At 35.9% G+C, this 16,441-nt stretch overlaps 1 protein-coding gene across 3 annotated transcripts; it reads left to right on the top strand.

Moving 5' to 3' along the window:
- The first annotated feature begins 8,069 nt into the window (after positions 1–8,069).
- Positions 8,070–12,569, top strand: LOC132274180 (uncharacterized). 3 transcript variants are annotated; one of them, XM_059775381.1, is made up of 3 exons: positions 8,070–8,448; positions 10,731–11,482; positions 11,802–12,569. In XM_059775381.1, the coding sequence occupies exons 1-3, from the start codon at positions 8,161–8,163 to the stop codon at positions 12,319–12,321; spliced, it is 1,560 nt and encodes a 519-aa protein (XP_059631364.1). In that variant the 5' UTR covers positions 8,070–8,160; the 3' UTR covers positions 12,322–12,569. The 3 variants fall into 3 exon arrangements, with proteins under 3 accessions (XP_059631364.1, XP_059631367.1, XP_059631365.1); XM_059775384.1 differs by having other exon boundaries at positions 11,816–11,978; XM_059775382.1 differs by having other exon boundaries at positions 11,798–11,978.
- Positions 12,570–16,441: the final 3,872 nt, after the last annotated feature.

Below are 16,441 nucleotides of genomic sequence, written 5' to 3'. Positions count from 1 at the left end.
CATGGATGGATTGTTTAGTGGGCCTGGGCCTGCTATACAACCCACGTCTAAGTTTGCATATTACGGACTAATATATTTTTCAAAAGAGGTGGGCCTGGTCCAATTTTGCTCCGGTACGTGCTTGAGTCATTGTAAATCTCTATTGATCCAGTTGCATGGGTGTAATTTTGTTCCTATTGTGGATTTCAAATTGGCTTTACTCTAAATCCGAAAGTCCTTAGACCCCATTCTCTCGGTCATGACATTATATAATAAGATCCATCACTCTTCTCTCACATAAATTGAATTTAAGTTCCAAAATCACTACTATAAAATAATAAGATAAGAAAAAATGATAAAACTCTAGTCATTATTGGGAAAAGGATCATCTCCTTGAGAATTTCTCTACATGATTATGCAAGGCTTAATATCGTGACTCAAAAAAACAACTGTGGCTCAAATTCAGCCATGTCGTCCTCTTATTTAGATCTACCACTTGCAATTTGAATTTTAAAATAAAAAATACAAATTCACTTGATAAGATGACATGGTTAGATACCGTGTTATTCATTGAAGCAACACTCTAGCAGAAGAGAGACTTTTTGTTGGATACTAGTCATTGGAGTTGGACCAAAAAAAAACACCAATTGGTCATTGCACAAATTTGATAAAATTGGAAATTAAGTACCAACTATATTTTGATAAGCAATTAATTTTTTTTTAGAACTTTTCAATTTTAAGTATTTGACACTTGTGAGTGAATTCTTTTTTAAAAGGGTAAAGAGGAAAAAAAAATCTCTCTACTGTCGAGATAATGCAAAATAGTTCTATGTAGTGTGAAACACCCATATACTATTGATTGGTGCAAATAGCCTCCTGGAGACCTAAAATGGCAATAATACCCTCATTTTAGTAGAATAAATAAATATAAATACAAGCAATGTAAAATGACCATTTTGTCCAATTTGTGTAAAGAAAATAATTCCTGTTATACCTTTGTCAAGCTTCAGTACACCAAAACTGCTTGTTGTAGCTCGGGGGCTCACCGGTGAGAATTGGGTTTCGTCGAACTAGAATCATGTAGAACTTCTGGGCTGGATCGAAAACTAGAATCATGCACTTTCTGTTGCCAAACAAGAATCATTGTTCCTAAATGAGTAACAAACCCATAACGTATATAGAGAGCATGGAGGTCACATAACGGGGACGACCAGTGGGGGGATGACTATGGGGGAAACAAAGCCGGTGGCAAGCAAACAACAATTGTAATAGTCACAAAAGACGCAATGGTAGTAAATGTAATGTTTCTGATTTTTATCATTTTCCATTTTTGAAATTTTCTAATCTTTTGAGGGTATTTTCGTCATTTCTTGTTTTGAGTGCCGGACATCGCGGGATGTGCCGAGTGTGCTAGAGTGTTGATTGGGGTATTTCCTTGAGTTCAGAACTCTTGGGAATGCATTGGTTGCCATTTCGGCATTTTTCTGCTTTTCAAGTTGGGAAGTCCCAGGTGGAATTTGCTACCAGAGTTGTTGTGCACGGGAGTTGTGTCAATGGTCCATTACATTTCATGCCTCATTATTTTATGTTCATTTACATGGCTATATGTTAATTTATGTGATGGTAAATTAGTTATTACATAAATAATAATGTTTAAAAGAATTTCTTTTAAATTGTGGGGCCCACTAGATGTTTTATGCCATTATAATGCCTTAGGTCATTACAAACCCATAATCTCTCACTCTCCCTCGTCAGTTTTCTCTCCCTCTCTTATTTTCCTTTTTCTTTTTCTTTTTCTTTTCTACACAACTTACAAGCCAAGATCTAGCTTCATCTCTTGAGAATTTGATTTTGTCACTTAAGGCAAAGTTGAAGAGCTCGTCGAGATCTTCGTTTTAATCGGAGCAATTATTCGTTTAGCCACCAATTGGGATTTCAAATTTTAGGCATTTTTGGAATTTTTTCTTCAATTTGAGGTAAGAGTATTCTAACCCACAATTTTTTTAACCCTACTGAATTTTCCTCCTTAAATTTGCTTATAAGCATGTTTAATTTGATTATTGGACCTATGGTATTTAGGGTTTTATATGATAATGTGAAATATATGAATAGTTGGCTCAATTACATGTTCCTTGAGTTGATGTGATGAAAATTTATTCAATTTATGCCTTGATTTGTTCAATACGTTTAAATTGCTTATTTAAGTATGAGATATGTGTATATTGTTGAGAATTATTGATTTACATGAGATTTCATTGTTAATATTGAAATTGTGAAGTATGGAACATTCATGCATTCCATCGGGAAAAGAAAAAGGGGAGAGTGTTTTTTTTTAAAAAAAAAAAAAAAAGCAAAAGGATTTGTTTTTGGAGAAAAAGTTTTTGAAAAGTCTTTGCGAAAACCGGACGCCTAGGAGTCGCCTAATGGTCCGCAGCATTAGTGTGGTCTAAAGCGGACTAGGGAGAGAACCTAGCATGGTTGAGCTACCTAGGCCGGATACGACGCTTTGGAGTTGCCTTGTGGTTGTGGATAGTTAGCCAATCCTCCTCTCGTGACGCCTTAGAGTCTCTTTGGGTTGGATTGCACAAACGATTTGGAAAGGTGAAACGGTATTGTTTCGGAAATGGGTAGTGAAATTGAATGGCATCGCATATCATTAGCATATTTTGCACACTTGGTAGTCAGATGACTTGTGTATGTATTTGTTGATATTATTATTGTTTTACTTGCTTCTCGAGGCATGATCCTGTCCACTTGTATTCTGTTCTTTATGTGGGTTCACGGGCTCATAAGAGGTGTGTCTTAAACACTTCCTACCGAGCGGTTGGCTCACCCCATTCCATTATTAACATTCTTCAGGGCACATGAAAGAAGTGGCGGATGATGATCCACCACAAGCTTGAAGAGATTTGAAGTTATTTTTGCCGTCTTTTGCATCTTGATTCTATTCTTTTATAAAGCAATTCCCTGAAAATGTATTTGTTTTGTAAAGTGTAATCTTGTAATGGAACTGCAATATCTTGAAAGTCTTTTGATGTAATTATAACCGTATTGATATTTTGTATTAAATGGGAAAGGGATGGATTTCATTTTGAGAAGTGTATGATATATGTGTTTGTAGATGGCTATTTGTGTCTTGTTGTGAATTTAGGATTGATTGCTTATCAAGTTCGGCACATAACGAGCCCAGTTAGGTAAGTAGTTTGTCTCCTATAACAGCATAGCAGGGCCTGTCGGCTAGCTGACAAGGTTAGTCAGCCGACCGATAGAGCATTTTGGTGTCATTATAGAGAGTTGGGTCTCTGGAAGTGTTGTTTCAACCGGTCGACGAACCTTGTCAGCCGAACCCCCATCTCCAGCCGCCCGAGAGATCATCTTTCAAAAGTCCCGAGAGGGTGCAGGTTTTAGCACTGTTTTGGCCAGCCGACTCTATAGGTCAGCCGATCGATCCTGAGGCATCAGCCGGCCGACATAAGGCTGCCAACCGGCTGAAGCCACCTATTTTACCTGTATGTTGTGTCTCTCCCTGTGATGTTCTAAGCTAAAGTGTTGTGGACCATGGAATGAAGTTCAAGTGGTGTGTTTACTTAAGAAAAGACGATCATGTCCCTAGTTGACCTCGGGTTTGGGTAAGGACCCGGCTACTGTTCGGACCCTCGGGTTCGGGTCGTTACAGTAAAAAACAAAGAGCAAGGATCTAGCGGCTATGCAAGCACTGACTTTAGTGAGGATGGGCGGGGCAAGCAATGATGAACTGCGGTAAAGGAGCTTACTGGCAAAACAGCAAGGAGAACTCAGCAACGAGCAATGAAAAATCCACCGGCGAACAAGGAAGATGGCAAGTTCAGCGATGGAGTATACTGAACTTACTAGCGACGGAGTGTATTAAACTGAGCAAGGATGTCGGCGCTGAACTCTATTTGAAATTACTAACGGTGATGAAGATGAGCTTGGAACATCGGCGTCTATGCAAGGATGGCTCTAAAGAAGAGGGAACTGCGCCGATGAACAAGAGTGACTGCACCGGTAATGCAAGGAGCGCCAAAACTGGACGGCTACACTTGCGGATCCATGGAGCTGGTTGTGTTCACTTGAAATGTTGCCGAGCTTCTCTTGGTTTCATCATTGAGGGTTGGTGCTCATCGAAGCTAGAACGGACCGAGGAGAACTCGCTGAAAAAGATGACCGGAAAGCTTTGTCGAGATGGTACGTCTTGCCGCGTCGATCATGGACAATCTGTGATGGTGTCGGACCTGTGATGCTATTAGAAGTTTGAGCATAGTTGGAGATTGAAGGTTTACCGAAGCTTGAGATGATGCCGGAGTTTCGCCATTGGGTACGTCGTTGGATAAGTTTCACCAAAAATGGGTCTCTCGTTATACCTTCAACTCTTCAGTGAAGCTTCAACCCAGCTTACCCATTGTGTTTATAATAAAATACAGTAATATATAATAAGGGCAAATAAAGTAATTTCGAGCATATATTAAGGGAACAAAAGGTTAAAATCAGGTTTTCATGTTTAACTTTTACCAAAAAGTGGTCAGGGACTTATTTACATCTTTTTTGAATTTTATGGACTTCAATACATCTTTTCCAAAAGGAGGGATGTAACACATAACCTATATTACAGGAGGTTTTTTACACTTAATCCTTTTTAAAACTGTTCCATTCTAAATAAAACTTTTTCTTTTGGTATGATATTCAATTATTTTTAATAGGATTAAGCGTAGAAAACCCCTTTTAATATAGGTCATGTGCATAATGAATTCCTCCTTTTAAAAATGTGCATGTGCATTTTAGTCCACAATATTCAAAAAAAGGTTCCAATAAGTCAAAAAAAAGGTTCCAATAAGTCTATGACCACTTTTTGGTAAAAAGTATATCTGAAAATTCGATTTTACCCTTCTTGTTCCAATTTTGCCCCTCACATGATATGCATAACCTCCCTAAACCATTTGTTAGAAATTATTAGGTGGTCCAGCAACCCACCATCTCATTTATCGTACCGGCCACTAATATTTTGCCATGTTAGATTTTTTAGCAACAATCTTTACACATCAACATTCCCTATTCTCTCTCCTCCCAACTCTCTCTATCTACGCTTACCAGACTTTCGCCTCTCACCACTGTGCCGGCGACGCCAACTCCTTCATCGACGTCGGCGAAAAATCCTTCCATCATAACAGACCTGAAAGCACCACTCCGCACGGCAGTGTAGCCGTCGATTCCTTCTCTCTTCTCTGTAGCTTTTTCTCCCTCTGGAGATTGAAAAAAATCCAAAACTTCTTTCAATATTTTTCTCTTCCTCCAGTCAATGAGTCACCAAAAGTTCTTCAAGATCTTATCATCGGCGACGGGCCGATCAAACTTGCCATCAACTCCTTCAAATCGGTTCGCAAAACTGGTTGTTTTTGGACAGTGGCAATAGATCGATCGACCAAGTCTGGTGAGTGGAGTCGGTCCTCAACGACGACGATGAGTTTATGCGTCTTAGTCGAATTCCTTGGTTGCCGCGTGGGTCAAGCCTTGGCTTCTACTATTGTTGCCGTTCATCATTCATTGGGGAGTACCACGATAGTTCACATATAATTTCTTTGTAATCGGACAAAATGATCATTTTATATGGGCTCGGAATTTATACTTAATAATTTATCCTACAGAAACGAGGATATTATGGTTATTTAAAATTTTGAAGGACTATTTGCACCAAATATGGTATATGGGTATTTTACAGTATACCGGGACTATTTTGCAATAGTATATAAATATTTTAGGTTATATATAGACTATTTTACACTACATCGATAACAGAGAGAGTTTTTTTTTGCAGTCATCCATTTTTAATAAGGCAACTTAGAAATTTGAGTAAGGAGACAAAACGTTGTGTTATGTTTCTCAAAACCTAATGTTTCTCAAACTTATAATGTCTTCTGTGGTACATTAGGTGACAAAAATAATTGAATAGAAAATAGGAGCAATTTTAAATGAAAATATTTATTAAGCTAATTTTTTTTATTTTTTCTGTTTATAATGATAAAAGATACGAAATCCGTCTCCCATCATTTTCCATTTGCTAAAAGCCGGATCTTTCCCTAATTAAGAATAAGATACAATCCTATCAATGATATCATCACCATTTCCAAATTTTAAATTTAAACCATCGTTTTTGATCTGATTAGGAAGGCTGAAGCTGAGTTTTTATCTTATTTCCTCTTGTTTTGAGGGAGGATGTGAAGGTACAGTGTGTTTAACTAACTTGTCAATTAATATATTATCTTCTTTAAAAAGAACAAATAAAGGTGATTTTTTTATAATTAAGAAAGAGTTTAATGTCAAAACTAAAAAGAGATGGACAAACAATAATCTGAAGACAAATATAATATGGACATAAAGAGAAGAGGAGAAAATTAAATGTTTAACTTAAAAAAAAAAAAAAAAAAAAAAAAGAGAAGAAAAAAATAACTATATAAAAAAAAGGAATACACTCTCGTACACATGTTTTATCTTTTATCCTATTTTTTAAAGAGGATAAGCAGGTTATACTATTGAACTACATACATGACCCCGGTGTAAAGTTGATTTTACCAGTTGGGAAGTCAGAGGGGCTAGCGCAATGATTGGTATGGGGCTGGCAAACGGCGAGGCCCAGGTGAATGCTAGCAATAGCAATTGTGCAATGAAGCCTGAAAATATAAAAATTGCAATGACCTTTTTTTTTTTTTTTTTTCTTTTTTTCTTTACTGTTTCCTTTTATATGTAATTTATTTTTATTGTATAAAAAAAAAAAATTATGATTCAGATTTTTTTTTTTTTGAAAAAAATATATATTATTTTTATTTCTTTGCCTTTTGGATTTTTTTTTTTCCTTCAAAATTTGTTAACAAATATATAAGAAACAAAAAAATTAAAAATAATATTTTATTCATCACAAAAAAATATATGAAAAATTACATTTTACTCAATATTATAGTTAAACTTCTTTATTATCAAATTTATTCAGACATTTACATTATTCTTTGCATTGCGAATCCTATTCAGACAAGTGGAGAAAAAATAGACCAAAAAAATAATAAAATAATAAATAATGGTTAACCTATACCGTGGACAACCAGTAACAAAACACTATAACTAAGCACTTAATAACGTAGCTAGCAAGTCACATACATATTGCTAGCAGCTAATGTGGGTTCGAAGTCCTTTGGATGGGATGTTTGGCAAGACACTATATGAAAAAAATATGTTTGACTCTAATGTCAACTATAATGGTTTGAGTGTTTCAAAATTTGATTCAAAAATTTAAATTATTTACATATACTATAACTTAAGTCACTTCAAATAAAAGAAAGAGCAAATTCTAGAATGAAAGTGAACAACGTTAAATTTAAATCATAAACCGTTTAAATGCACACAAAACTTGAGATAGGATTGTGTCTCTTAGCATTTCCATGGAAATCTGACGTGCCCTGTAACAATATGTTACTTAATCCTCATGCCAACCATTCATCTCATGAAGCAACGCAGATTTTCTCGTCCTGTGGTTAGGGTTGACAAATTACGATACGACATGAATGCGATACGAGTTAAAAGGATTTGAGTTTAGTATAAACGGGTTTGGGTCATAAAAGGGTCGACACGATTAACCCGTTTACTTAACCGTGTTAGGTTAGGGTTGAATGGTTCAACCCATGTAACACGTTTATGACCCATTTAACTCACACATGTAATAATCGTGAATATGATCTATGTAACATGTTACATGTTTAAACCCAATTACTCTGAATAGTGAAGTTATTTCAACATAAACCTTATTTATGGTGACAAATTTTTTTATATTATTTAATATTTGATTAAATATTAAATGTCTCATTTTGATAAACAGGTCATTAAACGAGTTACCACTTTTACCTGTTTGTTAAGAATTCTTGACATGATTATTAAATAGGTTGGGTTTAACTATTTAGTATAATATTTTTATATCAACACGATACTAATGCCGCTTGCCACCCCCGCCTGTGGCCTTGTGGGACCCAAGATGACCTTGTATACCACGTGTCACACAGCATATCCGAAATTTCTCCCAATTACGATTCTTGACTCAAACTCTTCTCTGACCTCCCAAATCCCCCGGTCAGAACAAGACAAACACAACCCTCTGTTTGGTGAGCAAGAAAAGGAGAGAAAATGAAACCAGAGACGGTGACCCTGATACTGGTGAACCTGGCGGGGATTATGGAAAGGGCAGACGAATCTCTGTTGCCGGGAGTGTACAAGGAAATTGGTGCTGCACTCCACGCCGACCCAACTAGGCTAGGCTCACTCACCCTGTTCCGGTCGATTGTGCAGTCGTTGTGCTATCCTCTCGCCGCTTACCTCGCCGTCAGTCACAACCGGACCCATGTCATAGCCTACGGAGCCTTCCTCTGGGCCGCCGCCACTTTCCTCGTCGGCTTCTCCTCCACCTTCTTCCAGGTTCAACCCCTTTTTTTCTCATTGTACTTTTAACATAGTTAATTGAATTGTTGAGACTCATGTATGTCAGTTTTGATAATTGTCCAATCGATATAATTGATACTAATATAAATGTGTGTTGTTTATTAATTTTGGGTGGTTTTGGATTGAATTAGAAAAAATGGAGCCAACCTAAGCACAACAAAAAAAGGGTTTAAGATATTAAAATAATGATTTTTTTTTTTAAGTGTTGGAATACTTGTTAGGTTCAATTTAAGTGTTGGGGAGGTGACCTAACAATACATAAATATCAACTTTCAAGTTAAGAAATTTTATCAAAATGTTGCAAAAAGTTTGCACAATTCTAGACGTTGTTTTGCTAAGGCTCATTGTGTTTCAATGGGAAGTGTGAAAAACATTTTTGATGTGGAGAGATGATTTCGTAGTTGAAGCTAATTAGAAGCTTAAAAGAACGTCATTAGCCATAAATACATGGGGATTTAAGTTAAAGAGCGACGATAACCTGCTGAAATGGTTTTGTAAGACAAATCAAACTTCTAGTGGGTGTCAGCTTGTCCTACTGAGTTAGGGGCTAATTGTACTCACACTTGAGAATGGGAGGTAAACAGAGAAATGGCAATGCCTCAAATCAATGGGCATAAGGAGTAGTTTTTATTTTTTATTTGGAAGAAATATGCATAATTGAGACGAATTTTAAATCTAGGACCAAAAAAAAAAAAAAAAAAAAACTTTGTTTAATGGATGAAATTGTGTACTCATGATGTATTTGGACAATTGGCATCATCAAAATAAGTGAAGTGAAAGCAAAACATGAAGTAGTATTGTATATTTATAATCCTACGATGTCTCACTAATGCTAGCAAACACAAATACCCTCCTAAGCAAGTTAGACTTATTTGATATGTCCTATGCAATGCAATAGAATGATTTCAATTTCTTGCAGTATCTAAATCAGGCACGGACCTACCTGTAATCCAGTGAGGGCAATTGCCCCCACTGATTTTTTTTTTTTTTAATACCTATAGTTTCCTTTCTTTATTTATTAAATAACTATAAAAATTTCAATTTGCCCCCACTGAAATTACAGAATAATCTCACTATCGTCCTCACAACATAGGCCACCCCTCCTTATATATTTTTCTGGGTCTTTCCCTGATCTAAATGCTTGTATCAAAACGAACAAGAAGAAATTAACCATGCATGAAACGAGCACAAGATTCAAAGTTCCAGATAGTTGTTTAGCTCTAGGTAAAGGAACTTAGAACTTGCTGTGACCAAGATTTTACATAATGTTAATGGCTGCTGTAATGATTTAGTTGTGGTGCAACAGATTTGAGGTGAAATGAGAGTTACGTAATGGCAACGGTCACCAAAGCCATAAGCTTTTTCAACCTTGTTCAATTCTCACTAAAATGTATCAGTATGCATGTTTTAATCCCCAGAATCCTTAAATTTAGGCTTTTAATTTTTTTCCTGTATTTTAAAAATGATTTAATATGATTAGCAGCATGTAAACTGAACTTTTAGCAGTCGGTGACAAGTGCTTACTAATTTTATGACCAAAAAATCACTTAAAAATGAAAATATATTAAAGTTATTAGATAAAGCATAAAAAAACATAGTGCTCAATGGCATAAACATTCGAGTCCCAATGTCACATACTTATAAAAGATGTATCATGTTGGAAACAACTTATCCCTTGAAGAAAATTGAAAACCAACCAATAAGTTTGATCAACCGATACCAAACAAGACCCACTAACAGTGTCTGTAGATCTAATGTCAAACAATAATTTTGTTGTTAAAATAAATTTAAATCAAATGAAAGGATGAGTAATTAATGTTTTTTTTTTAAATAAAATTTATAGATCAAATGAACTTTGATCTTAGATATTGTATTTTAGAACTCTGATAGATTATATTTAGTTTCAGGAGTGGAAAAAATCTGGAAGTTGGGGAAGAAATGGAAGAGAACGAAAGTTTTGGGTTTATGTCACTGTCGAAACTGGCTTCTATGTTGCCATAAGAGCCGTGAAATAAATACCCACCATTACAAACGGGAATGTAACCAAAATTTTATTTATCTAACGGCTGTTGCAACAGCTGTTATTTAAAACAATGGCTGTAACTGCAATTTTCAAATGCAAAAGTGTAAAAGAAAATGAAAAACATGTCTCTACCCAAATTATGCATTAGAAATCTTGAGCAGTGTGGTAAAATACTAATTGTCCTTAGGACTACTAAGTTGTCATATTCACCCTTAAGTTCAATTTTGTTGATCAGGTGGCAATGTCAAGAGCCTTGAATGGAATTGGACTTGCCATTGTTGCACCTGCAATTCAGTCCCTTGTAGCTGACTCAACTGATGACCACCACCGTGGTATGGCTTTTGGATGGCTCCAGCTCACCAGCAACCTCGGATCCATCATTGGTGGATTTTTTTCTTTATTGATAGCTCCAACCACACTTATGGGCATTCCTGGTTGGAGAATTTCCTTTCATCTCGTTGGAATAATCAGTGTCATAGTTGGTATTTTAGTTCGGCTCTTTGCCAATGATCCACACTTTCCAGATGGTGGAACTGAAGCTTGCAATCAAGACCCAAGTAAATCCTTTGGGTCAAAGGTGAAAGACCTGGTTCAGGAAGCCAAATCAGTTATTAAGATTTCATCCTTTCAGATTATTGTGGCACAAGGTGTCACTGGTTCATTCCCCTGGTCAGCTTTGGCATTTGCACCCATGTGGTTAGAGCTTAGTGGCTTCACTCATGAGAAAACTGCATTTCTCATGGCCGTGTTTGTGATTGCTGCCTCACTTGGGGGACTTTTTGGGGGTAGGATGGGGGATATTCTATCGAAGCGGCTTCCAAATTCTGGCAGGATAATGCTATCACAGATAAGCTCATCATCAGCCATCCCTCTTGCAGCAATACTTCTGCTGGCTCTACCTAATGATCCATCCACATCAGTCATGCATGGCTTAGTCTTGTTCGTAATGGGGTTTTGCATATCTTGGAATGGTCCAGCTACAAACAAGTAAATATCTCAACTCATCTTTTATCTGTTCCTGTCCTCTGCTTACTCATGTTTATGAGATCTGAATTATACATATTGTTACTTATCAAAGTCTTGTCGCTCATGCACACTTATTTGGGATATATATATATAAAAGAAGTCATGCACTAGCTCATCATGTTAAATGGTATTTCAGAGAACCAAAATGGGAAAAGAAAACAGAAAATGGTATTATGAAATAGGATCCTAAAATAACCCTTGTAGTATATAGAGTGAAAAAGTAATAACTTATTTGGAAAACAGAATAATCAATCGAGTATTTTGATAATGGTGTAGACAGTCCAATTTTTGCAGAGATTGTGCCTGAGAAATCCCGAACAAGTATCTATGCTCTGGATCGATCTTTGGAGTCCACGTTATCATCATTTGCTCCCCCAGTAGTTGGTATACTGGCCCAGCATGTTTTTGGATATAAACCAGTTCCTGAAGAATCTGAAGATATTTCAACGGACAGAGGGAATGCTGCTTCATTGGCCAAAGCACTTTACGTGGCAATAGGAATTCCGATGGCACTCTGTTGTGTATTCTACGCCTTCCTCTATTTCACCTACCCAAGAGACAGGGAGCGGGCTAGAATGGAGGCTTTAATAGAATCAGAGATACAATTGATAGAGTCAGATGATTTGCCTGTAAGAGGACAATATTCCCAAGTTCAGATTTCTGATGCAGAGGAGATATATGTTGACAACAGAAGCATCGTCGAATTGGATTACGAGGGAGAGGATGATCTTGATTTTGATGACGATGATGAGAACGTTTCTCTTTATCGCCAGTTGACTTTCTCCAATTTGGGTGAATAGTAATGCTGAATAGAAGCTCGCTTTATCTCGATAAGGTTGTCTTCAATAACTGATACAAATCATACAGGAAAATTCATTTTTATATCTTTTTTAATGAGAGTCAAATATGGTTCAAGAGAACCAAATTATTTGAAGATGTACTTGAACCAGATTTTCATCCTTAACTGCCCAGGCACAGGAAAGAAATGTAATCTACAAGATTGAGGGGGCATTAAATCAAAGAGCAACTTTTGGTTATTTTGTACCAATCTTTTTGTGGTAAATGTGTCATAGGCCCATTTTCTCTTTTTTTCTGCATGGCAGAAAGTGTGTCTAAATTCTGAATTTCTCCGTCCATTGACCATCACATATTTGGGGGTTGAGACAAATTTATGGCGTTCATAAACCAAAAAATTACTTTGAGAATGAGAACATCCATAGAAAGAAAGAGGCGAGCAAACAAATCCAAATCTAGCAAAGCTACTTTGGTGGATGTTCTGGTTTCTGATATTGGTGCCAATAATGACTGGTGTGTACCCAGATGAGGTGAGGTATTCAGGTACATTTGATTAAGCCTTGTGAGCCATGTCAACTGATTAATGATTATCATGAACACGTAAGTTATTTGGGTGATGTTGCAGGTTGAAGGTACTTGCGTGACTTCTCAATCCTTCACGTGATCCTTCTTGGAAATAACAGTAATGAAATCAATTTTTTTTGTTGTTGTAAAAAAGGTTTCATGGCATGACGAAGAGTAGTTTTGTCTGTCTGGTAGCTGGTTTCAACAAGGCACCTTCATTTGCAGTGTTTCCCTGTTTTGGGCAATCTTGAGGCTCCCACGGATCTAGCGTCATACGGGCTTGCTTCTTCGTGTTCCGGTAACTCTTTTTCTCCGGTTTTGTATCGTATTGTCTCTATTGTTTCATTATATATGCTCTCTTTCTGAACCTGTACTTTATATTGACTCTTTGAATGTATTGAACTTCTTTCTGTTTCAACTCCTCATCTAGTGACTGGTCAAAGAGAAAACAGTGCGGCCATAAGAACTTTGAGCTGAATAGTGTGGCCATTAGAACTTTGAGCTGACCTGATTATAATTGTTACACTAATCGATTGTCTTGATAAATATATATATATTTTTTTTATTAGAACTATTATGGGGCTACCCATGGTCTCCATTTTTTTCCCTGAAAGTTTAAGCCACCCACATATTACCTATTTCGGGACTCGAACTCTAAACATCTCATTTGAAGGAGAAATCATACCATCGGGTGAAGCAAACACCCACATATATTACAGTGGTATTGTCTCTAGCATTATGTTTGCATAATTGCACTAGTCTAATAGTTTGAAAAGCAGGGTGAAGAATGGCAGAAAACCAAATTTTATCTAGGTTTCCTTACATGTAGAACTCATGAATTCACATGCTCTACAGAGATCTTCAAATTCTCATTAAGAGATGTAGTAACTATCGGAGATTTGCTCATATATGCTACAATGAAAAAAAAATCTCCCATCATTCAGAATAAAGCCCAGATAGATCTGGTGGAAGTGGGATACATACAACTATACAAGAGTGGACCTTCTAGGAGTAATGAGTAATTGTTGTATAATAATAATAATAATAATAAAGAGAGTTGAATCGGTAATCAATGAGAAATTATACATTGCAGCCATCACATGATGGGTATTACAGAACCAATATAATCCAATAAATATTACAACTAAGATAAAACGTAAAGCAACCCATATATAAATTAAGATACATTTAGGGCATTCAGTTAGGAACATTTTTGTGGTATACAGGGTCTTTTTGTTGGCTTCTTGAACTACTCTAAACATAGTTCAACATTCTAATGTTGCTTTTAGCTTTGTCAGTAACGTAATGAAACAACTGAATTAATTACTTTCTCCACTCTTCCAGTCACCATGCTACTCTCCTCACGGCTTGCACACTCACACAGTTTGTGAATTATTCACTCTCACTTTTGAAATTGTTGGCCACAAATGACTCCCTTACCTATTTATAGACATTCCTACTATGAAAACTTTCCCCCATTAGAGCTTACAAAATTCTCTAATATTTTAGAATTTTCTACTCTATAAATATTGCAATCTCTCCAACGTTATAGAATCTTCCAACTTTCTCTGCTATTCACAATCTTCACATAATTCTGGAAGTCTCTAAAACTCCACTATTCTCATGTCATACAATACCGTGCGAACTCTTCCTTAGCGCACGTATGTCGCCCGCATGACATAGCCTGCCTCAGGCAGTGCGTGATAATTAGCTCAAAACCAAGGTAAGGATCTCGTAAGGAGTTGTACTCCACGAGTCTAAAGAGTAAACAAACTGTGATCTGCATAATTTAAAAAGTGGACACTGAAAAACGCATCATCCATTGATTCATCCAAATAAACTTTACTTTTCTCTTCACATAACTATTATTTCACTATATATACATATATATGTATATTTATACCAGAGTCTAAATCCATGTACTTAGAAAAGCTGAATGTTCATTTGGTTATAATTATTAAAGCAACATATAAACTAGTGTATTGTAAGTTTGTAACACCTAATTTTTTTTTTTTTTTTTTTTTCACTCTCAAATCTGGAACATGTTTGGTAGCCATGTTTGTTTTCACGTGAAAAGTCGCTCCATAACATCAAGTGTGTGTACATATATATATTCTTAGTTGGTTACTCAAAGACACACATGCCTCAATCGAGGTTCGAACTCTTAACCTCCATTTGATAAGTAAGGATTTGGTAATGCTAGACCACTAGTGAGTTTAATTATATTTACAAATGTTGCAAAGGAAAGTGCATGCAATACAAAGAAATAAAATTAATGTACCATTATTAAAAGAGAATAATTAAATTTAGCAAGATACGCACTAAGGATGACAAAACACCCCGCCCCTATTTTAAATGGTTGCGTGGATGGTTAAATGAGTTGGAGATAGGAATGATGGTATTTTATCCATTTAAAAGTGTAAAGTATAGGGTTCGAGTATGCTCAAACTCTGTGGACAACTAGAGGGTTACTGTGTGACTTTCTCATTAGTATGACCTTTCAAACAAAAAAAAAAATATTGTAGTGGACTGTAGAGTTGGATCAACTGGACAACATCATCACAAAGTTGAAAAAGATTGAATGGTGATCAAATTTAAAACTTAAATGCAAATGAATATTACATAAATGTTCTCCTTAAAATAAATCATTTCTACACCTCTAAATAACTCTAGAAAATATTTTAATCAAAAAATTAATTTTTATTTCTTTTTGTTTGAACAGAGTTCTATTGTGCTCTCAAATCCTTCCCTGACGTTCTACAACGTGACAAGCCAACCAAAGTTTGTAGAGGTCCATTTGAATTTTGAGGACACCACCTATATGACCCTCTGGCCACAGACACAGCAGGTCCAATACTAAACTGCATGTTGGTGGTGAGCCTAAATCATCATGATCCTATGTAGCTTTGGCCCAGGCACAACAATCAAATCAATATCTATATAGAGATGGCAAATTACCACATAACACGACACGAGTTAAAAGGATTTGAGTTTAGCATAAACGGGTTTGGGTCATAAACGTGTCGACACGATTAACCCGTTTATTTAATCATGTCGGGTTAGGGTTGAAAGGTTCAACCTGTGTAACCCGTTTATGATCCATTTAACTCAACATGTTATAATCGTAAATATAACATATGTAATATGTTACCCGCTTAAACCCCAATTACTATGGATGGTTAAGTCATTTCAACATAAACATTGTCTATGCCTTATGATTTTTCTTTTTATTTTAAATATTTGGATTAATTATAACAAGTTTTTCTATTATTTAGTATTTGATTAAATATTAAATGTCTTGTTTTGATAAATAAGTCATTAAACGGGTTAACACGTTTACCTGTTTAATAAACTGGTTGATTTAGTGTTGATGATTCTTGATATGATTATTAAATGGGTTGGATTTGGATTTACCTATTTAGTATAATACCCTTACGTCGACACGACACGAACACGAATTGTCACTCTTATTATTACACAATATTGGAAAAGTTGTTTTAAAAATTTTTAATTTTAATTTTTTTACACCATCAGTAAGGATTAGGAACGCGAACGCTGTAG

Source organism: Cornus florida, unplaced genomic scaffold (genome assembly GCF_030987335.1).
Source record: "Cornus florida cultivar Cherokee Brave unplaced genomic scaffold, ASM3098733v1 CherokeeBrave_3.0.0_Hap2_Chr09, whole genome shotgun sequence".
NCBI classification, from domain to species: domain Eukaryota; kingdom Viridiplantae; phylum Streptophyta; class Magnoliopsida; order Cornales; family Cornaceae; genus Cornus; species Cornus florida.
Note: the sequence above shows the minus strand (reverse complement) of the source record. Positions and strands in the feature narration are given on the sequence as shown.

Excerpts from the sequence above, each read along its gene's own strand:
- LOC132274180 (XM_059775381.1), top strand. The coding sequence starts at position 8,161 with ATGAAACCAGAGACGGTGACCCTGATACTGGTGAACCTGGCGGGGATT. Across the intron at positions 8,449-10,730 it reads TCTCCTCCACCTTCTTCCAG|GTGGCAATGTCAAGAGCCTT; the intron begins GTTCAACCCCTT and ends TTTGTTGATCAG. Across the intron at positions 11,483-11,801 it reads AATGGTCCAGCTACAAACAA|TCCAATTTTTGCAGAGATTG; the intron begins GTAAATATCTCA and ends TGGTGTAGACAG.